Source organism: Python bivittatus, unplaced genomic scaffold, assembly GCF_059951505.1.
Source record: "Python bivittatus isolate LINGU-HERP-01145 unplaced genomic scaffold, Pbiv_v1 ctg000480_np1212, whole genome shotgun sequence".
NCBI lineage: Eukaryota > Metazoa > Chordata > Lepidosauria > Squamata > Pythonidae > Python > Python bivittatus.
Genome location: NW_028277075.1, coordinates 78,438,254 through 78,462,027, shown reverse-complemented (window position 1 = coordinate 78,462,027; position 23,774 = coordinate 78,438,254). Strand labels below are relative to the sequence as shown.

The window sequence follows — 23,774 nt, the reverse complement described above, 5'->3', positions numbered from 1 at the left end:
CAGGAAAAAGAAAGCAGTAGCATGCTTTCAGTACTCAGCTTTCCTTCATAACTTGGAATGAGCAGGGACTAATACAAATTTGCTAAAACAATCCTTATTCTTCCTATAACTTCAAATGTTTGACTTCTTGTGCCCAGCAGGTGACACTACACTGAGTGCAGTAATCATAACTTCAAATCATAACTAAAATCTACATATATTATACATTACTGCTGACAGTACATGAATTCTTCTTTCATGCAATGTTGCAGCTTAACAACTTAATATTGAATTATTTCAAAAGCTTTTATCCTCCATCTCTTGCATTTACCTCTTGACTGACTGAAAATTTATTACATTTATATCCCACTCTACTGCCAAGGAAGTCAGATTGAAATAGCTCTAGAAAATAGTTAAGTTGAGAGGCAGCAGCTGTTCCAAGTCACCAGCTGAACTTCATGACTTGGCAAGTATTTCAAATTGAATTTTCATCCTACAACACTATTCCAACACCCAACATGGATGAATGGAACAAGCTCATTTTCACTCAGTTCTCATATTTCTAAATATAACTTTGTTCTCTTTTCCCCATCACTTTATGAATTATTTTTTTAAAAAGTTCATGGGAAAATCTGAAAGTGTTTTCATGCATATTTCTCCTAGTATTAATATAGCATCATAAAATTCAGGACCTGTGCAAATATCCATTTATAACCAACCTATTTTGGGCCTATATTCAGGAAATGTGAATTAATGATATTCACATAACACATTATATTGGTAGAGAGAACTAGGATTTAAAATTATTCCCATAATGAGAGATTTTGGATGTGGCATTTTGTTCTTCTTGCTATAATTTTGGTATTACATGAATGTACTTTTTAATTTGTTCGAAGTTCCTATGAGTTTTCATTTATTCAAGCTTCATACTGTGTATAATCATTGGTTTTTGTGTGGCAAGTTTTGTACTGTTTCCTCTTTGCAAATTACTGTGGCAGCACCAAAAGAAGGGTAAATGTTTCATAAATAAATAAACAAACCACCACCATTTTAAAATTAAGTATATGCAATCTTATTACCTATTACAGAATTCCTATTTTTCTTTTCTGTTACTCTGAAAACTGTATCATCCAAATCTTCCAATGATGACAAGGGATCCATGTTATTCTAGAAGGAAAAGCATGATTATTTATTTATGCTTTCAAAAAAAAAACTCTACCCTTATAAAAGGAAGCAACATTTTGGCACAAATATGGATAACATACAATGCTCCATTTCCACTAATTTTGACCTTCTTCCAAAGATGATAATGGGAGAAGGAAGTTTTTCTCCCTTCCATAGCCCTCAAATTGTATTCTGAAGGACTGAGGACTTCTGATGCAGATTTTATGAAGCTGGAGACTGTAGATAACAGGGCTATTGAAAGCCCCAGTGCCCAAAGTTCCACTTTGATGACACTGGATTTTTCCCCAAATGTTTCCACACTGAGTTTCAAAGATATTATAATATGCTATTATCTCCCAAGTGCACACATTCCAAAATGTTAAGATTATAATGATAACAAGAATGAAAGGTTAAAATGTATTAAGAGACATTATTTAGAAACTGGGAACATAAAGTTTCTGGCCCATCTGAGAGTATTTCTGCATGCATCTCACTCAGAATGATAGCAATCAACAATCAAAATATAGCTGGTATATAATTTTTCCATCATCTTTTAAATTGTTTTGGTCTTTGGCTATAATCTCTCTCTCCTACTGTTCTAATGAGGCAATGATTAAAAAATAACATTTGCATCCTTTAAAAGCAAAAATGTGATACTGCATAATGAGTTCTGTGACTGCACTTTATATTCCATTAATACTCTATGAACAAACAGAACTCAGTTCATTACATACAACATATAACATTATATCGTGTATACACGCACACACTTGGATTTTATAAGTTACAAATAATGTGCACATGAGAACTAAACTGCTGAGTTAATGTGTTACAGAACAAAGAATGTGAATTCATGCAGACATTACCCAAAGAATAATTTTAACACACATTTATTTTATGAATTGGATCCAAAATTACTTGTCAATGAACACAAGGGCCCTCTGTCTTTCTGGAACTAGGATCCAAAGAAAAAGGCTACTCCATAAAGAAAGGGGACAGATGGCAATTTTTCAGAGGGAGCAGGTTGTTAGGGGTCACAGGCAAACCACAGAGGAAAAGTGTTCAACAATATACAAATTTACACAAAGCCTTAACATACCTGTGTGATTCCATGAGCAACAAGCAGTATCTTGAGGCTCTTCATGTGAACGCTGCGATCAAGGAGCTCCACGGCTTTGTCCAGATCATCCTGGATAGCTAATGGAATTACCAGCTATACAAAGGAAAATATCCACAAGATTACAACACAAGCTAAATACAAATAATGTATATATACAACAGTTTCTGTGGCCTGAAAACTGACTGTAGCAATACCAACTATCTTCCATAATTAGTATTTAGCAGAACTGAGGGACAGCATTATACAAAAGGGTAGAAAGGAAGTGTAAGAAGGATATTTCATGATGACAAGATAGCTAAGCAGGATCTGTAGTCAGTGGAAAGATGTATAAGGTACTAAAAATTGACCAGATTTTTGCATTTTCACATATCCCAACTGCTACTTGTTAAAGATGTGTATGTTATTATGGCTATAGTTTTTGGAATTTATCAAGGCATAAAAATTAAGAAATTTATGCATGGAGGGAAGTAACTAAAAGAAAAATAAATGCACATTTGATTTGCAGCATTGGATTAAGGAAATGTGTTGTTTTTAACATGTCAACTGTTGTTTTCTCTGTAGAGGAGCAAGGAAAAGGACTCTGAGCAATCTGATTAAATTTTCTGTCTCTGATGCAAATGCCTAGGCATTTTTTTTCTTTTTAACAGTACTAAAATAGATCATACGTTTTCTTACTATTTACCTATTAATATTTATATAATTAAGCATTAATATTTAATAAATGTTTTTATTGTCATTATCATCTATTTGTTTAACAAAGCAAAAAAGAAAACTTTTTTTTACTTTACATGATATTTGAGTTCCTGAAAAATAACATTAACTTCAATAATAAGCATATATGTTAATATTTATATAGTTTGGCATTTTATTACTATTTCACAAACTAAAGGTGGGTATTATATTTAGAAAAGGTTTGTGCCTTCAAGTTAGTGTTGACTCCCGGCAACTGCTTGGACTAGTCCCTGCAGTTTTCTTGGCAAGGTTTTTTGGAAGTGGTTTGCCATTGCCTCCTTCTTAGGACTGAGAGTGACTGGCCAAAGGTCACCCAGCTGGCTTCATGCCTAAAGCAGGACTAGCACTCATGGTCTCTTGGTTTCTATCCTGATGCCTTTAATACTATGCCAAACTGACTCTCATTAGAAAAGGTTACTGAACACTAAACTGTATCTGAATTAGTACCAACCAAAGAATGAAAAGTACAGATTTAGAGGAAGGCCAAGCATCCTGAGGTAGCTAAAATGATAAATAGTAAAAAGGAGGGAAAATATGTTTCTGCCAACCTTTCTAGGAATTATCTGAAAAGGTATGGTATTTCTAGCATCTGGCTAGATACAGTCAGAAAGATAAGATGAACCGCTAGTTGTTGTTGTTTTTCAATCTTCCCTTTAATTATTTAATAATGATATACTATTACTGAAAGAAATCTCAACTTTTAATATTTTGTTATAGAGAAGGTTGTTGCTTCAGTGTTACAGTGATCATATTCTGCAAACTCTAACCAATTCACAGGTTTTATATTTAATAACATAAATTTTGTTATTTCCCAATCTTATCTTTTAAAGGAGTTGTATTATATTCCTCTAAAAATAAAGATAGAAAATTAAAGGTTTTTTTGTTTTGTTTTCCTGTTTTCAAAAACATGCTGAAAATCTTATTATATCCATACATTATTTGATGAGATAGGACTCTTTGCAAAGACCGATTATTTTTACAAAAGCATAAAGCCACAGTACAAATGACACAAGGTGGAACGTAACCCACTGCAAACCTAAAAAGTCTCCCAGAGTTTCAAGCAGTTCTGTCTCCAACTTTTCACTGTATCCACATTATAGAGAGGAATCTAGAAACCATTGTTTTACCTCATTATTGCTGTAATACAAATTCATGGGCTGTCCAAAGGCAACTTTAGCTTTTGATGCAAGATCTTCTAGCTTGATAGGTCTAGAAAACTGTAGGATTCTAGAAAGTATGATACAATTTTATTAGAAATCTTCTGAAATGAGTTACAAATTATAATTCTGAAAGTCAAACATTTCCCAAAACTAAACCACATTAGTTGAATTCAACTGGAGTAGAAAGCCAAGCTCTCATTCCTTTCTTTGCCTCTATGAAGGACTAAACAAAGAAGGCTAATCCTATGGCACTGAAAGGAGAAATCGCAACTTGAATTATACGTAGCTAATGATTACTGGTGGATACAACAGTATCTCAAAATATCGCTTCAACCCAGCTGTTATAATTCTTCTGCACAGTGCAGTAATCAAATTGTACCTTGTTTCTTCACTTTGTAAGAGGTAGGCTAATGAGCTAATCGGCTGTAACAGGATTATTTTGCTAGGCTTATACAGATTTTCCAACATTAGAAAGCCACCCTATAAAGTGATTTACTGTATTTAAGAATTGCAACAGGCTCAACAGCATGAACCAGTATGAAGTTAAATTAAACTTTAATTTGCACCATTTTAACTCAGCCAAGAATTTTAGTAATTAATTTCTATGATAAAAGCAACATACATTAAACTTATATGATTTTAAATTTGATATGGAACACAAAATACCAGCATTTTAAAATATGTTTGCCAGAATAACCTGAAGCTACATGGTACAAGAACAGAAATGTGATAATTTGAGATAAGGTAATGATTAAATAAGCCAATATACATCCTATGTAACTATCCTAGAAAACACTGTTTAATGAAGATCACCAAGCAGTCCTACCCCATCAACATCTTTGAGTTTATTTAAGGAATTGTTGGATGACATGAGGACACTGCTGATCATATATACACACACACACACACTTATTTATTTCCAGGGAGAAAAATAAAAACTTAGAGATTACATTATGGTATATTATTTCATCTGTTCTCTAAGCAGAAATACAAACTCAAATACAAACAAAAGTCTTCATACATTTACACTTGGGTAGCCCTTGGGTTATGACCACTTGCTCAATTTTATTCTATTTTTTGTTCAAAAAAAAAATGTTCAAAGTTACAACAGTGCTGAATGAGGGGGACTTACGACCAGTCTTCAAAATTCCAGCTGTTGCAGCATCCCCACAGTCATGTGATCGCAATTTCCAACATTCCCTGCCAGTTTCCCACAAACAAAGTCAATGGGGAAGCCAGCAGGAAGTCGGAAGTTGCTCCTGCTGTTTTCACCCATCCACACTTCATAGTGCCTGCCCGCGGCACATCCCCATTCCCCAGCGGCACCTGCCTGCACTCCACAGTGCCTGCCTGTAGCAACCCCCACACTCCACTGTGCTCTGGAGTGCCTACCCGCACACCCCCTGGCACCCACCTGTGCTCCAAAGCGCCTGCCCATGGAACCCCTTGCTGCCCCACAGGCCTGCTTGCCTGGGACTCCCATCTCTTTCTGTTTAATGACCTGCACAGCCCTGGGGTTACGACAGCAACTAGGACTACTGAGACTGCTGTCACTAAGCGATGCAGTCATGTGACATCACGCTTTATGACCACATCACTTAGCAACAGAAGTTTCTGTCCCAATTGCCATCATAACCTGAGGACTACCTGTACAGGATTTTTTAAAAAATATATTGCTTATGTTTTTTAAACACTGATGTTGGTTAGGAAGTTCTTGATTTCATTCTCTTAAATTAAGTCAAGATTCTATAAACTTATGAAATACTGAAAACCTTTTAAAAAGTGCTCATATTCAGAAAATAATAACAGAAATATGGTAAAATGAATTCTTGTTTACCTTTTTTCTCCTCGATGTTCAAATTTGACTCGTACATCATTCTGTAAGGGAATTATACAAACTTATTTACTGTGGTCAGTGACATTAATAAAGATGTCTTTCCTACAAGCTTATAAAAAATACATATCTGGAGCCAAGGATTGTATGTGAATTTTCCCAGTCACTTGAAGCATTATTATTTATCATCAAGATTAGAAAAGGATATATGGAAAATAAACTAGTATGTAACAGGCATGTTTAAAACCTGTTATGTAATTTTAAAATATTTTTATATATCTTTAATTTCTAAAATGTACACACCACAAATCAATGTAAAATTATAACAAATATAAGCAAAGATTCTTCACTGTGCTGGGCAAACACATTATAGGGTTACCTGTTTTTTGGGTGAAGTTAATTTTCCCTTTCCCATTTCTTGAAGCGGCAAAGCAGGACGACTTGCCTTATGAAGGACTGCCAAATCCTGCATGATTGAATTCAAAGCTTGCTGCTCATCTATTTAAACGAAAGTATTTGAAAACCATAAAGAACTAATCAATTAAGGAATATCAGTAGAATCTAAAGATGGTTTGCAGTGTAACTTTTAAGAGCATTCATAATATAGATCTCAACAGCCTGATATTACCTAACAATTCTAGTAGTGTTCCTTCCTTCAATTCTATTTCAGCAACAAATGTATTTTACTCTATTCATATATTTATGTGATTTAATTTTAATTAGCATTTTGTGCACAATTTGTCCTATAACACATCTAGAGGGCATCAGATTTGAGAAGGCAAACCTATATTATTCCATTTTCCAGTGAAATACTGAGAACTAAAGGCAATTAATTATAACATTTAGATGAAAAGTGAAAAAAAAATGTCCTCATAAATTCCAAAGTCTCACACATTTTTGAAGTCAAGGCCAGATCCTGAAAATAAGATTATCCTTACCTTTATCTTGAAGAATGAAATCTGAAAGACACCGCTTATTCTACAGTGAATAGTTTATGGAGTTTGGGGAGACCATTATCAACCTGCTCTGAGTTTCCCTCATTTAAGAAATTGGTTTTAAATAGAGGTACATGGAGATTAAGATATGCTACAATAGTCCCACACAACAGTGTAATATTGGCATGTGATTTAATAAACCATTAAAAGTAGTTTAATAAGCCCATTTAAGTCTGTGAAAGTTTCACATTTTAGTGCAAGAGCAAACCAATTAAAAATATTGATTCCCACCTTTTAAATATTACCCATCACTTATTATTACTTAAATTCAGTATTGGATTATTAAATTCTCAGGCACACGTTTGAAATTTTAGTAACCTCAGGAACTCACCCATAATTGCATCCAGCAAAACTGAATTTCAGAACAGTGCTCCCATTAGAATCCTTTTATTGCCTAAACAAACAACAAGAAAAGATAAACAACAATGAAGAGAAAAAGTAGTTCTGAAAAGACTACATTTTCAGGTACTGCAGAAATCACCATTGTTCAGATTCAATAAAACACCACCAGAAGAAGAAAATGGAAGGAGAGATGCCTAAAATTAGCTATAGCTCAGCTGTAACTACTTTTACCTCCAACAGACGGATCATGAAAAGCTATGGCTAAATACTAACATAGGAGTACCTTCTTTGCAGTATATGATAAAGCAGAATGACCAGAAATATAGTACAAAGCACTAGAATCCCACTATGTTCTATATGGGTACAATGTGCCTATAGGAAGGCCTTGATTTCAAATTAATTAATTAATTGGAAGCTGGAGTGCAGCAAAACAAAGTTTTTATTTGATTGTTGTATACCACCCAGAGTCACTTTTTGTGAGATGAGCAGCTATACAAATTTGACAAATAAATAAGTTCCAGCCTTTCTACAAACTCTGAACCATATACACATGGCAGCAATCACAGCATCCAAGACAACAAAAACTCACTGATTGAAATATCATAATAAAAATCCATATATACAAAGAATCTGGCATCTATCAGTACACCTAGTGCTACATCCTTACCAATCAGCTATGGAAAAGCTTGACATCCCTTTAATATGTATTTAGCTCTGCAGTGACTGGCTACATGCAGTAAGTATTCATGATGTGTCTCTCTCTACAAAGCTTCTCCATACCACTTAACCAATAGTAGAACGGTAACTCCCCTCACCTTGCTGTATATGGACATATTTTCTTATATATGGACACGCATACATCATCTTTACATGATGGTCACTTAATTTTTCTGATTGGTCTTGTTCCTAAATGTGTCTAGAGCAACATCGGACTGTCTTATAATTTTACACTGATTTACAAAAACAGTAAGCAGCATGTGTCTTTTTTAATGAGCCAAATACAGAAGACAGAAACTCTGTGGACTGAGGCTCTGCTCAGATAAATGTCATAGCCCAGAGGAGATTGAATTCCTCTTTGAAAAGCAGGTTTGTCACCTATGAATCCTCCTTAACTCATCTTGACCAATGCTGCTTTTGATCAATGTTGGTTGGGCCCACCAGACATAGTAATTGCTGATTATGGAGAAAATAACCACAGTAGTTTGTGGGCTCCAGGTTCCTTCTTTTACATCTTGTCATCTTATGAGACCTAGGAAACATGCTTTTTCTGTGGTTGCCCGTTTTCCCCCCTACCCAGATATACGACAGGCCCCAACTCTTCTTGCCTTTTTTTGTTGTTGTTCAGTCAAGTCGTGTCCAACTCTTTGCGACCCCATGAACCTTATTGCACAAGGCCTTCCTGCCCTTCACTCCCTCCCTGAGTTTGCTCAGTTTCACGCTCATCATATTAGACACCTTCCGACCTGAGGGGCTCATCTTCCGGCGTCACATCTTTTAGCCTTCTTGCCTTTAGGAAAGCCATTAAGACCTGCCTCTTCCCCCAGGCCTACTGAGAGGCCTATTGAGTGGGAATCCCCTTGTGGTTGTTTTGTTAGGTACTTGATCACCATTTTATATTTTATATTTATATACTGTCTGTTGTTACATGGTTTTTTAAAAAACAACAAAAACAAATTATTATTTGTTTATGCTGTACACCACCCAGAGTCACACTGTTTAAGTTAGGCAGCCTTATACATTTAAAAAATGAAGAAATAATTAAATAAATCCTCTCTTAAGATAACCAAAATTTACTGTATGCATGGGTTGACTTTCAAGCTGATACAAAAACTACAGCTAGAATGCAACAGCTGGACTGCTGGAAGGAACACTGTTTAGAAGCTGTACTTGAATTATTTTGAAATAATTGAGTGGTTACCAATACTGTATGATATTTAAAGCTTGCAACAGCTTGGAACCTTTGTATTTGAAATGGTGACTTTTCCCGAGTCTACTTAAGTACTATGATTAGTGTCCACCAGAATTTTGCTTAAAGTGAGAGAAGTATGTTTCAAGTGTGGTATTAAAACTATGGAATATTCTTCTTTGGGAAGCCAGACTAACATCAAAATTAGTTTTATTCTGGCATTAAGAAAAGCTAGCTATTCTTAGCTTGATTTGAGTGGTAATTTTGTTTGCTTGTTTGTACTGAAAGTATCTCAAATCACTGATATACAGCAGTTCTCAGATAACAGAAGGAAAGAAATTATTCTTCACCCATGCTTGTTGTTTGCTGGACTGCAATTAGAAAAACCACACGCAACATGAAACTCCCAAATGAGCAACTAGTTATAATATATGACTTCACAAGCCACTCTTAAGAATTCTTTGTCAGGACCCCTTTGAACCCCCTGCTCAGAATGTCATCCAAACTGTACTGTTCAAAGCAGCAGCATGCTTAGAAGGCTGAAGGAACTATAAAACAACCATACCAATTCTTCAATAGCTAAGATTGACTTGTCATTTCTAAATAGGAGGTTCTGAGGAGTGATTCACAAAGCACACCTCTGAACGGTTTGTCCAGTTGTATGAGAAAAGCTGATTTCCTGTAAGAATATTTACAAAACTGTTGCTGTCACACCAATTAACTATTATAAAAGGAAAAAAGTAGTTCCCCTCCCTCTCTCTCTCACACACACACATACTTTCAAACAGATTCACTGCAGGCTGCTGCTTTAAAGCATTTGCAGTTGGACTTTAGCACTAATAAAGCCAATGGTTATGATACGGGATTATGGGACATGTGATTCATATCTCCTAGAAGTTCCTAAATTGTTTATCCCTGATTTAGAAGATCAAGGTAATCCAGAACAGATCAGAAATAAGCTGCTGGAATAGAACTATCTCATAGATCATATACAACACATGTACTGTGCTTATTCCTGTCTTATATTTTGCTTTTTTAAGTGTTTTATGTCATGTGACTTTCCAGTGCCAGTTTTCCATTTTAATAAAAAAAAAATTAAGTAGTGCTAAAATCAAATACATGAGGTGAATGGCATGAATACACACAAAACCTTTGCCTTTACATACATACATACATACATTTTTTTTTAACCAAAGATAGTATGTGCTCAGGAAAAAAAAACCTATTTGCCACATATCCTTCTCTTACGGTTATCCCACCTTCATTTATACACATAAACTTACTGTCCTTGTAGATGTCATTAATTTCACAAACACTAATCATTCTTATCTGTGACCAAAGATGCTGTCTTGAGGACTGAGTGCTTGTATGCTAAGTTGGGCCACAGGGAGAAACTGGGATCCTACTCAAGTGTTAGCTCACCTGCTGTTCAATGAAATCCTTGCCTGAGCTCCTAGATATGATCTTAGGGCTGGCTTTTTAGTTCTTTTACTTTTTGGTGTTGGGTGACTTCAACTTCTATGCCCTGGGGTTCTGAGAAGCCCACGATTTCGTTGCCTCCAATGAAATCATGGGCTTGCTCCAAGTAATCTCAGGCCTAATCTACATTGTATCTTGTACTGTACAAACAGGATATGGAGGGCTTTGCGTTTAGCCCTTTGGCATGGTCAGGTTCTTTCCTGGTCTAGATGAGACTACCAGATGGAACCCTGTAAGGCAAACAGATAAACTAAAATGGCCTAACCCAGGCATCTAATGGATCCAGATATACTGTAGTGGACACTTGGATGTATTCCCAATAAACTAGTAGGCAGTTCTTTGACTGTCTTGTTAGTTACTGGAAATAATGACCTGGTCTCACAAACACATTATTCCCTAGTGGACATTCCCTGTTCATTGATCATGGATAGCTATTTGGTTTACTGAAAAATCCAGAAATCAAACAACAGAAGAGACATCTAGAGCTCTGGCAGAAGAAAACAAGCTTGCTGAACAAAGGTACAAGCCCAATTGTAGGTCTACACTGTGGAAATAAGAAAGGCAAAGCATTCACAAGTTTGCCTCTTTACTGTGCTGGCAAGTTGTCAGCCAGCAACCTTGTTTAGGGTTGTAAACTCCCTTTTAGGAAAGAACGAACAACTAGATCTCCCACATGGCCACTGTGATCATTTTCACAACATTTTGCCAACAACATTGCTGAGATTCACTGCAGTCTTAACTGTTTATGGGTGGAAGTGGTACTTAGGGCAAGGTCTCACAATATTACCTGGCACTCCTGAATTTCAATGAAGTGGACATGTCCTTTGCTATCTGTAGGCTGGATTTATGCCCCACCTGCCCCGTTCAGGTGGCAGTTGGAAACATGGTTGGGTGGATCTAGATGTTCAATGCCTCTTTGAAGGAGGGTGTGCTGCATATAGCCTTGAAGGAGATTGTGGTGCATCCCCATCTTAAGGACCCCTCTCTACATTTGGCTGATTTTGACAACTATCACATAGTCTACAATTTTCTCTTTCGGGGTAAGGTTCTTAAGAGGGTAGAAGGGAGCAGTTACAAAGCAGACTAGAAGAAGCCAATTATCTAGGTCCTTTCCAGACAGGATTCAGGCATAGACACAGAATGGAAATGGTACTAGTCATGCTAGCAGATGACCTCTGTAATACTCCCCTTCTAGCCTTTCTGAAACTCTCAGCAGCATTTGATACTATCAACTATGGTATCCATCTGTGAGCGTTGGGAATTGGAGGCACTGTTTTGCAGTGGTTCTGCTCCTTTCTTAGTGGGCAATCTCACTTCTGTAGGAGAGGAAACATTGGCTTGGTGTCATTCACTTGTTGAATGCCATAGGGCTAGGTCCTCTTTCCCCTGTTAGTTAATATCTACGTGATGCTGCTGGGAGAAGTAATCTGTCAGTTCGAGGGTACAGTATCATTACTATGCTAATTATCCAGTCTACACTGCTACCCTGGCCCATACCAGCAAAGCTGTGGAAGTCTTGTCCCAGAGTTGGAAGCCTCTTAGAAACTGGATGGGGTGGAACAGGCTAAAGGTGAACCAAACAAAACAAACATATCATTTGTTTATTGAGGTGCCTGGTTGGCTCCAGTGTTGCCTCTCTTGGGGGAGCCACTACTACTAAGGGAGCAGGTCTGCGATTTGGAGGTCCTTCTGGACTCACAGCTACTTCTGGATGAGCATGTGGAAGCTATTGCCATGGGGGCCTCTGTCCAGTTTCAGCTGCTGCATCAGTTGCAGTCCTACTTAGGTGTGAGAACCTTGCAATGGTAACTTATGCTTTTATCCTATGTGTTTGGACTACTCCAATACATTCTATATGAGGCTGCCTTTGAAGACCACTCACAAGCTTCAATAGGTACAAAATATTCATCTCTATAGGTACAAAATACTCAGCTATATACTGGCAGGTATTAACCACAAGCAGTACATTACACCTGTACTTAAGGCCTTGCTTTAGCTGCAGATAGCCTTCCAAATACAATTTAAAGTGCTAAGTTTGATTTACAAAGCCCTATATGGCTTGGCGTATACATACCTACCTACCTACCTATTACATTTGTATGCTACTGATTTCACTACAACTCATGGCAGCTTACAACAGTTAATCACCACAGTACTGATATAATAAAAGCAATAACACATCCTCAGAAATATAAGCATTAAACATCCATGGTAGAAGAAATAAAAACATCACAATAAGAATGACAACACCCTAACCTTATTATAACCCTACTGTCATAACAAATAGAATACAACATTACTATAAGAATATACAACCAATATTCAATAAAATAACAGTAAAATTATGTTCAGTTCTCAAAGGCTCTCCAGAATAATTCAACCTTACCTTCTTTGTGGAAAAGCATCCAGGTGGAGGTTAATCTAGTATTTACAGGGAGGCTGTTTCACAATATTAGTTCTCTAACAGAAAACCACCTGGCCTCCTTTATCACCCTGAAATGTGGGACTACTAGGAGATACTAAATAAGCTGCTTCTACTTTGAGGGGGGAATCCTGAAGGTACCTTAGTGCCAAGCCATATTTGGCTTTATAGGTTAATACTAGCACACTGAATTGCACTTATACAGCTTTTCAGCAACCAATGCAGGGCCTTGTGCATGAGTATAATATGCTCGAGTTAACACCTGCAGCAATGAGTCTGCCACATTCTGTACTAATTGTATTTTCTGGGTAGTCTTTAGAGGCTGCCCCATTTAGAGTGATGTGTGGTAAGTCCAAGATCATCTGTTTTCAATCAGAATTTACCCACTCATATGCTCATCTTAGGAGAGGGTCTTGATTATCCCATACTTTTGTAAAACCGGGGGAATGAAGCCAGTAGAGGATGCTTTACCATAATGGCACCAACATTATGGAACAATCTTCCTTTGGACATCAGAGAGGCCACAGAGTGACTTCCAGAAAGCAGTGAAAACCAAGCTATTTCAAAGTGGCTGAATGGTTGATGGCCATCTTGTATGTGTACTGATCCTTATAAATTGTGATACTAAGATTATTTATATGTAGCTCTGAGATTATAATTAAACCTGTGATTTGTTTATAATGTCAACATGTTTATTCATTACTTTGTTTACTGTGAATATTTAATTGTTTATATGGTTACCACAACCATTTTATTATTGTAGCTTCTTTTATTTTATTACTTTATGTGGCTTACCACATTTGATTTGGTTATGTTGCTTACTGTGGATATTTTCACTGTTGATTTTATGTAAACCACTGTAAGTCTATATGGATTTGGTGAAATAAAAACTGAATAAATTGAATAAACAAACTCTTGAATGCTGCTTCACACAATGCATCAATTATATTAAAAACAAGCATCTTTTATTAGTACAACAAAAAAAGTAATGCAGCTACACATACAGCTAGATTATGAACCAATATTTTCTTAATTTCATATCACATTTCACATGCACATTTCAAACAGAGTAGGGGAGGTGCTTGTATAATCAAGTAAATAAACATCTAGTTTGCTAATTGCACTAAGCTATTATTAGTTTTGGTTTAGAATGTTGTATGAACCTAGCCATAGTAATTTATAAATGATCATTTATCACCTAGCAGTCTGTGATTTACTCAGCAAATTTTGATTAAGTAAATCTGGCTTAATGCAACATGTTTAACCAGACACAGTCAGCTTTTCTCAAAGAGACTGCACTTCCTTGGGAAAGCTTTTTCTAATGTAAATTGTAGAGAATTAGCATTTTTTCTCATTCCACTTACTGATATTTTTTCTTATCCTGTAGGTTGCAGACAAAAACAATAATGTCAATTAAAATTCTTGTATTTGCTGAAATATATATTTGCAATGCAACAGTGGAAATCCACCCAGATAAAGAAATATACCAAGGTCACATCAATAAAGCACTATATGAATGTCAAGAAATCACAGCTGCCACCAGAGACTTTCACTGCTGTAACTTCTCTAACCAACAAAGAAAAATGTCTAAGTTTCAGAGATGGCTCACTTCCATCAGCAGAGAGGCCAAGTGAGATGACATATATTAATCAGCTGTTTAAAACAGGAACCCCAAAATCTCTGAACAAGATCTTACTACAGATAAGATAAACTTGGCATCAGTTTTCCATGCCCTCATTATTTCCAGACTGAATTGTTGTAATGTAATGCACTGTATATCAGTCTACCTTTAAAGTAAACTTCAATTTGTCCAAAGAGAACTGTAAGCTATTGTCTGGCATCAGGAGATCAGACAATGTTTTTCTCACTCTACATCACCTGCACTGGTGGTCTATTTGCTTCCTCTCTCGATTTCAAGTGCTGTGGGTGTCTCTTAAAGCTCTGAGCATCTTTGGCAGAATTGTACTTGATGCTGCACATAGAGACATGTCCAAGTATTAAAGTCAGCATTGGAGTTGCAACTACAGGCATGCAGGCCCAAGAAATATAATGACAGAATTCATTCTCGAGGGAGATCTACCAAACTTCTTATCTTTCTGTTTTTCACCAGTAGGTAGGCATATTTTAACAAATAATTAAAAAGCACAGCAAAGCAAACAAAAAAATAAAACTAAGCTGTAGCTTTTTTTGTTAGTTGTCTTTGCTATAATTATTTAGTATTTTGGACATCAATACTTTACTTGATTGTATAATTACAATAAATGTTTTATATACCTCATATTTTTTTAAAAATCATAAAATAGGTTCAAGAGTAATGGACAGTTGTTACACTTATGTAAATTAAAGTTTTCAATTAAAGAGTTTTTTGCTTTTGCATATTCCTCATCAAACCATGATTTGGATTTTATTGTAGAGCCACGTTCAGTTTTATAAAATGATGTGACCTTGGTATATTTCTTTATCTGGGTGGATTTCCACTGTTGCATTGCAAATATATATTTCAGCAAATACAAGAATTTTAATTGACATTATTGTTTTTGTCTGCAACCTACAGGATAAGAAAAAATATCAGTAAGTGGAATGAGAAAAAATGCTAATTCTCTACAATTTACATTAGAAAAAGCTTTCCCAAGGAAGTGGGTAAATGTGGTAATTATTGAGCAATATAGATTAAGAATTTTTTCAGGGGATCTTTTGTTTATGTACAAATTTACAAAAAGACAACATTGTTCTTTCCAGCTTCTGTGTCCCTTTTACTTGTATATATTTAGGGGGCTGATGACTATTTAGTACAAAAGAATTATTAGTGTATAAACGTAGATGCAGATTTAAAGGAAAGTAATCATTAATCAAGAATATTGCAACTCTAAAATTAACAATCATATTTATCACTCCTTGGGAGCCTGTAATATAATCAATAACACTCTCTCCAAGGGCACCCCAGAAGATGTAGTCTCTAGGAATATTACTCTCCCAAGTGCCATTCAAGATTATCAAATCTAAGTTAGTAATCATCAGTGTGACCATGCTGCAAAATTGACTCCTCTGTCTCTAGAACTGCATATTAAAGAAGGACCTGCCTCTAGATTCAGAATAGGGTAGAAGTGATAATGTTCATAAAGTATATGGCCATTTATACCAATCCTGGCATTAAAGTCTCCAGCTAGTATCACTAAAGCCTTTAGTATCTGTTCTATTAAAGATGTAACATACATTTTTAAGTCATGACATTTTTCTTTCACTTGACTTTGAAATGGCTGGGGAGTGAGGTAAATATTAATAACAATAATACAGTAAAGTTTGAATTAAAGGCTTATATCTACAGCAAATAGGTACAAAATCTCAGTTTAGGCACTACTTATTGAATCTTGTTTGATACACACATACTGTATATAGTCCTCCATTTGGCCTCCCCATTTCCTAGAACCAGTAGCTTCATGAGATTGTTCAACATAATTATCAAGCTCAACCATCTTCTAGCAGTTGGGAGAAAAAGGAGCAATAGGGCTGACTGTCATTAGGAGTTCAGCTTGAGCTTTTTGGTCTCATTTAGCTGTGGCTCCTTCCGTTCTCTCCATTTTTAGGGGACACAGAAGACATACTTAAGAGACCAATATCAACTACTGGAGCTATTTCTCCCACCTTTCCTCCAAGAGCCCAAGGCAGCTTACATAGGGATCTCTATTTTATTTGCAGAACAGGAACGTTGTGAGGTGGGGTGGATCAGGACAGAGTTACTTGCCCAAAGTCATCCACTGAGTTTCTATGGCTAAGGGCGGATTTGAATATGAGTCTCCCTTGTCCTAATCCAGTTCCTACCACATTGGCTCTGTACAACTAAATTGATTTAATATGTTGCCCAGATGCACTTGATGTCCATAAGGTTTGATGGGATTTTGATAAAAGTGATGCATACTCATATAGAGACATCTTATTAAGAAACATAGATATAGAAACCACTAATTTTCAGGGGGAAAAAAACTGAGGAAAGGGAGACAAATTTCAAAAAATACATCTTATCACATGGAAACACTGCCTAATCAGTGTCATTTCCTGAATTTGAAGTGCTATCACAATCAGCAGTTTCTATTTCTTTTTTATTATTTTTCATGGATTACTAAAACTAGATTTTTGCTTAAATTAAGTTGTATTATTCTTTTCTTGATTTGGTTTATTTTCAAATACAGACCATTTTTTCAGAGTTTAAGCATTTTAGATGTAATTTAAAATGAAAAACACTGGAATAAATAATTATTTTCCCATTTTTCCAACCGTTCAAGGAAAAAAAAAAGATTTTAAGGGAAAAATATTTAAAAATCCAAACTTTTTTTAAACAAAGGGCTTTTCCATCTCAAAGTGAACCTTTTCAAATGACTTGAAGAAGAAACTTAAATTAATCACAGCTCATCATATATACCTTAAGAAACTAATATTAACTAAGCTTAGTTTCAAACCATAGTGTATAAAGCTTGGTTTTCTAAGAATAACCACAATTAAGTTTTACTACAGTGCCGGGTTTGGATAACAATCAATTGTAATTAATTGGAAGTGGAAACCATAAATGTCTGCTTCCAACTATGTGAAAGAATGTAATGCTTATGATTTGTTCATGCTGTACTAAGACATAATCAAGTGTTTTGTGAGATCATGTGATAACTGACAAGTCACATCATCTTCATTACACTGGGATAATAATATACACAAGCTTCTGCCAAGATCAATATTTGAAACAGCTTTCCAAAGTCTTAGGATCATAAACTTCCAGAAATCCCTGCCAGTATTCACCTGCAGGGCATCAAGTTGGGGAAAGGTGCTGTAAACCATGTAAGCTCCTTTACTTTTGTAGTTTATTTGACTAAGCTAAGTAGGAATAAGCCAAATTGTGCTGGCTTCATTTTCAGTTGTGCAACTATATCAATAAAGGAGAAGCAATATAAAAGAAAGTCAGGATGTTTTTAAGCTTCCTCAAAATCATAATAAAATACTACAACGAGGAATATTCTTGTCTGAAGAAAAATAAGGAAGGTATATTGTTTAGCAGATATTGCTTAGGATGGAAAAGAGGACTTGAATATATCCTTGCATATATTTGCTGTTTTGAAGTACAATGTTAACAAGTTGCAAAGGGGCTGTTATTCAGACTATTCACAGAAAATGTATGAGTATAAATATGGAATACATATTTTAACATGATTTAATTTTCATGTTGGAAGAAGATAATACTTATAAAATAGAACTTAACACAATTAATTCAATGCCAAAGAAGAAAAAAGGAAGGGGAAAGAAATGGTCAGAAAGCTATAAAGAAGTGATAAAAAAAATAGATCTGCGCATTCACTGAAGTCAACTGCACAGCTCCCACTGATAATTAATCATTCTGGATTGCATACAACTACAGCAAAGCTTATATGAAGCCATAATTTAATTTGTGAAGTTTCTATCTCAGTACTTTACCTGTTTTCTGAACAAAATACTTACAAGATTGTTTTTAATTAAATATACATTCAAACACAAGGTCATATTTAGCACAACACAGGAACTCAGTCGGAGCCTACCAATTTATGGGCAATGTTACTTTTTTTATTTGCATTCAAACACAGAATTAAGACCATTGCATTACATATATTTTACTGATAACTTTTTGAAATCCAGTTTCATCTGCAGAATACAGAAATTTGTTTAACTTTTGTATTCCACAGATGAACTGAATTGCAAAAAGTTATCAGTAAAGTATATTTTATCTGATAAAATATATATCAGAACAGTATAGGTATATTGTTCTTTATATATATATATACATACATACAAATAAATAAGGGGGGGTTGTTTGTAAGCCTCCAAGAGTCATATACAGTATATGAGATGGGCAACTGTATAAATTTGAATAATAAATAAATACTAAATAAATAATAAATAAGGGGAGGAAAATGGAATAGCCAGGTGAAATAGGGTGACTAGCACACTTTTAAGCCAAATTCTTTCTTCTCTGAATATTCAATATTATTGTTCCTTTTCTCCTAACCATAAAAAAGGTTATCTTGAATATTGCCTAAATTTGATAAGGGACTTAAAGAGGATAAATAAGTGCAAATTAAATCTAAAAAGGCAGAAATATTGGTGACTAGTAAAAAAACAACTGTTTTTTTTTTTATTTGCGATTCCATCTGCTCTAGAAGAAGTTACGTTTTACACAGAAAGATTTAGGATGCTTTGATCTTATGCTGTTCTAGGAAACAGCAATGAGGAGAAAGGAGCTTGAACAATTACATGGTGTGTGCCCATTCCTGGGCGGATCTGATTAGACAACAGTTACCTATACCCTGGTTATGCTATGACTACTACCATCTACTCTCCTCAAGGAGTGCCCGAAAACTTTACAGCAACTTTACAGCTGCAAAATATGGAAATTGAGGTGCTTATCTGTACCTAGTACAGTACTGATATTATATTGCATACTTATTAAAAGACCTGTAGTAGTTACTCACTGCTTCTGGACTAAATCCCACATGGTTTAACCAATAAAACACTTTACAGCCTGATTATCTGAGGAATTTACTGTTTTTGTAGAAACTTTTGGATGTTACAATCTGCCAGGGAAGACCCATCTAAAAATGTTCCAGCTTGTAGAGGCCTGCTTATGATAATTACCAAAAGTAGTATCAGTTACCTTATAGCTAACCTATGAAGACTATGTTATAAAACTAAGTCACTTGACAAAAAAACAACAACCCTACTTTAAAGTGCATAAATGAAATGTAGATATGTGTATTTATTCCAGATAGGTATCAAGTGTACCAACATGCTATTTTTAAACTGATTTTTCTTATGTATGCTTTTAAAAAAATTAAAATGAACTTCCAGTAGCCTCTTTTATCATGAGAGAGAGAGAGAGAGAGAGAGAGAGAGAGAAGGGAACCTGAAATATAAATATCTTTTAAGATGTGGTCAGCATCTCTATACTTTGATCCTCAAACCAACAATGTTGTGGCAAACTTGGAAGAATTTGCTTGCCAAGCAAAAGAGGAAGCCAGAGAAATTCCTTGCATGTATTTCCACACTTCACATCTCAGGGCAAAAGAAGCCCAGTGTTCACTTTTCTATTTACAAATATGCAATGACAGGCAATGCTCATAATTTTGGAACTGATCTATCAGGCAGTTGTCCTCAGACAGAACTGCATACTTCAAATGATATATGGAGAAAGCAGTTAAAAGCACAAATCATAAATAGCACAGAACAAATTATATAAAACCAGTATTCACTGGCAGTACCTTGTCAAACCACTTAAGCAAATATAATCTTTTCTACTTGTAATCTATTTTCCACAATCACTCAGTGAAACTTTGTTAGTCAAGATCACCATCAAAACTAACCAGAATACAGTTCTTATGGATAGTATCTTCATTATACACCCAAATTACCTTTCACAGTAGTTTATAGCACTACTGAGCATTAATTCTAATCTGTTTTTATGTCTTGTTTTAAAATTTATACATTGAGCTCCAATCCGTGATCTTCTTTTGTGATGGATTAAAAATTCTTCCTCAAATACTTAAAACCACCTACAGGTATTTAAAATTAAAACTTCATTTCTTGGCCCAAAAGCCCACAATTCGCAGTATATATTATGTATAAAATCAGCACTGTACTGAAGGCAGGGAAGACATACTGGGAGATAGTCCAAAATTTTAAAAAAATAAAAATAACAATAATAATGTTATCCTCATAAAGATAGGGTCACTTACATATACAATTATTAACTGCTGACAGGCAAGCGTGTACAATATTTTTTTTCTCCTCTATCCTGTAGTGGAGTTTGATCTCAAACAATTATGAAACATAAATATGTATGTACAAGACATAGCTGGGCAGCACTCTAGCACCTATATTTATTGAGAAAGAAGTTCGAGTGAGCACAGCAGGACTTCTTCCTCATACCCTCAGAAGTGCAAGTCAGCTAACTCATTTAATCCTCACTCCTTTCTTTTTAGGCAATGCAACCGAACCTCCTCTTCTCGATCTTTTCCCTCAATCACAACTCAAACGCCTTCCCCTTCCCGGAATGCCGCGATAGTCCTTGCAATCAAAAGCCTGCGTCCGATACCTGCGAAAGCGACACCAGTCCACAAGCAACCTTCCTTCGCGCCCCTCAGCACACAGCCTCCCCAGGCCATCTGCTCTGCTCCGCTCCCCGCCTCATCAGGCGCCAGAATCGGTGCCCCCATCCCAGCTCGTCGCGCACGCACAGGCTCGCAGAGGCACTCCCGCACCCCAACGTACCTGTGGGGCAGAATTAAGGCGCGCAGGTGGGGGGAAGGGGAGGAGGAGAATCCCCCAGGCTGGAGGCTCCAGGCCCGAGCCACCGAGGGGGTCCAGGTTCGCGACTTTCACCGGAGACCCAGACGCTCCTGGCCCTGCCCCGGGTGAGACGGGAGGATGGCGTGAAGGGGGAGGCGGCAGCAGGCCCAGCGGCCCCTCGCCCCACAGGAAAGAGAAAGCCGCAGGTTGCGGGAGGCGGAGGCAGAAGGGAGGGACGGCTGAAGGACCCAGGCACTCCCGCGGGCGAGGGGCAGGGGGAAGGATACCGCGGGCGCCCCCCACCCCGTGGCCGTCACCTTATCCAGCCAGACCTCTCTCTCTCTCTCTCCCTGCCCCCCAGCTTTTCCTCTCAAGAGCTCCGCCTCCCTCACGCAGAACCCGTGACACCGAACCCGGCGGCGACGTCAACGTCACCGCTCAAGCGCGCGCCTTTCCCCTCCCCTTTTCCGACGCCACGGTTTAGAAACAGTGTTTTCAAGAAAGAGGAAGGAATAGCGCGAGGCGAGGAACGGGAAGCCCCTGAGAGCGCCTTGAACTACAACTCCCAGCAGGCCCGGCGAAAGAGCGAAGAATGCTGGAAGTTGTGGTTTAATACCTTGAAGAATAGAGATGCCTAACTCTAGCCAGGAGAATGCGTGGCCTTAATATACATGGGATATTATGTATACATAATGCATAAATGCATATTATATTATGAAATATATAATGTATAAATTATATGGCATAATAAAGCATTCTGCAGTCACGGTTTTCTCTTAATGCGAGCGGCAGTGCTGTGCTTCCTACCGTCTCTAGTAAAAGCTTTGCGTCTTAAGAGTTAACGCACCGATATGCACCTTCCGGGTTCCTCTAGACGGACGGCTCTTGGAGTAATGCCGGTTGAGCTCAAATAATTTTTCTGAGCAAACACCTTTAGTCTCTGAATCTTTATTGGCTTTTCGAGTCAAAATGATCTGAAACACCCCTCTAAGTAATTTCAAACATCTTTTTTCTTCTTCTAAGAAGCGGAGGTCATGAAAACAATAATTTTAAAAATCAATCATTTTAGCATAGCTACTTTGGTCAGTGTTCCCAGCAATATGCCACCTTGACGTAGGGGATGGACTCAGATAATGACATAGTCAAGATCCTGAAGGTTAAGCATATTTCTGTGACAACAGGGATCAGAGTAATGAAAGCAATGGTCTTTCTAGCAGTGATGTCTTCGAATTATGAAAGTCGAGACGGGGTTTAGCGGTATTATGGTCTGCAAAAAGAACTATTCAGTCGGACCTGGACTACTGTAAATAAAAACTCACTGCTCCTTTGAGACAATGAGCAGCAAACAGAACTTCACATATTTCAGACATGAGATGTAAATAGATGCTGAACAGAGAAAAACTATGCTTGGCAAGGCTGAAGGAAGTAGAAGTGGATGACAACAGATAAGTGGATCCCCAGGGTTAAGACCACAGAAATGCCCTTGGAAGAGCTACACTATTACAACAGGTCAAGATGACTAGCATTTATCCCTGCAGTTGTCAAAAGTTGAGCCCGATTCAGTGGTGTTTATCTCTCACACCTGTTTCCAGAGAGGCAGCCATTTTAAGCTTTTGCAGCCAGCGCAAGAATCTTGTGGCATCTTAAAGACTAACATAGATTATTGCCCTTGATTTCCTGAAATGTAGCCCAACATTCCATACCTTTTTCAATGAAAGGATAGCAGCAAATATACAAGTCCATACTTTTTCAAACTGTAATTTTATTACATATAGAAATCCTAGCTTTTAACAAGTACAAGCATATTTTTGTATGTAATGCAACAGTGCACAAAATGTCACATAGGTATCCATTCCTAATTACAATGATGCCAAAATGACAAGTGTTGGGACATTATGCTTCAAGTTCTAGTCCCACCAGATACCCGTGCTTCTTCATACAACTGAGATTCCAGATACAAGATCTGAGGAAGGGTTATTTGAGGGACTGCCTCATTCCAATTACATCTACCCGTCCCATCAGATCCAGCACAGCTCCAGGTCCCATCAGCCAGGAAGTGTCATTGGGTGGGGCCAAGGAAAGGAGTTTTTTCTGTCACCGTGTCCACCCTGTGGAACATCATCCCCCTGGAAATCAGATTGGCCCCGACCCTGCTTGGTCTTGCAAAAGACCCTCATAACATGGCTTTGTCAGCGGCATGGGGACCCAGGAATGTAGTGGAATCAACAGAATTACTTTATTGAATGCTGTTGGTAGGTGTGATTACCTTGGCTGTGAATTATATGAATTTTTATGATTTTTTAATATTCTTTTGTATTGCCCTTTATTGTTTTAAATTCTTGC

The 23,774-nt window shown here is 36.8% G+C and overlaps 1 protein-coding gene across 2 annotated transcripts in view; it reads right to left on the bottom strand.

Moving 5' to 3' along the window:
- The window catches only part of MAP3K2 (mitogen-activated protein kinase kinase kinase 2), a 41,151-nt gene extending 19,320 nt beyond the window's left edge, over nucleotides 1-21,831 (bottom strand). Inside the window, exons 1-7 of one of the 2 annotated variants that reach the window (XM_007420156.4) lie at nucleotides 21,414-21,831; nucleotides 7,316-7,378; nucleotides 6,369-6,487; nucleotides 5,993-6,033; nucleotides 4,123-4,222; nucleotides 2,243-2,356; nucleotides 1,059-1,146 (exon numbers count right to left, since the gene is read on the bottom strand). In XM_007420156.4, coding sequence (XP_007420218.1) covers nucleotides 1,059-1,146; nucleotides 2,243-2,356; nucleotides 4,123-4,222; nucleotides 5,993-6,033; nucleotides 6,369-6,487; nucleotides 7,316-7,319 — 466 coding nt within the window. In that variant the 5' untranslated portion in view covers nucleotides 7,320-7,378; nucleotides 21,414-21,831. Of the gene's footprint in view, nucleotides 1-1,058; nucleotides 1,147-2,242; nucleotides 2,357-4,122; nucleotides 4,223-5,992; nucleotides 6,034-6,368; nucleotides 6,488-7,315; nucleotides 7,379-21,237; nucleotides 21,379-21,413 lie in introns of those variants that run through there. The other variant, XM_025163570.2, reaches the window with a different exon arrangement.
- Between the last annotated feature and the right edge of the window lie 1,943 nt (nucleotides 21,832-23,774).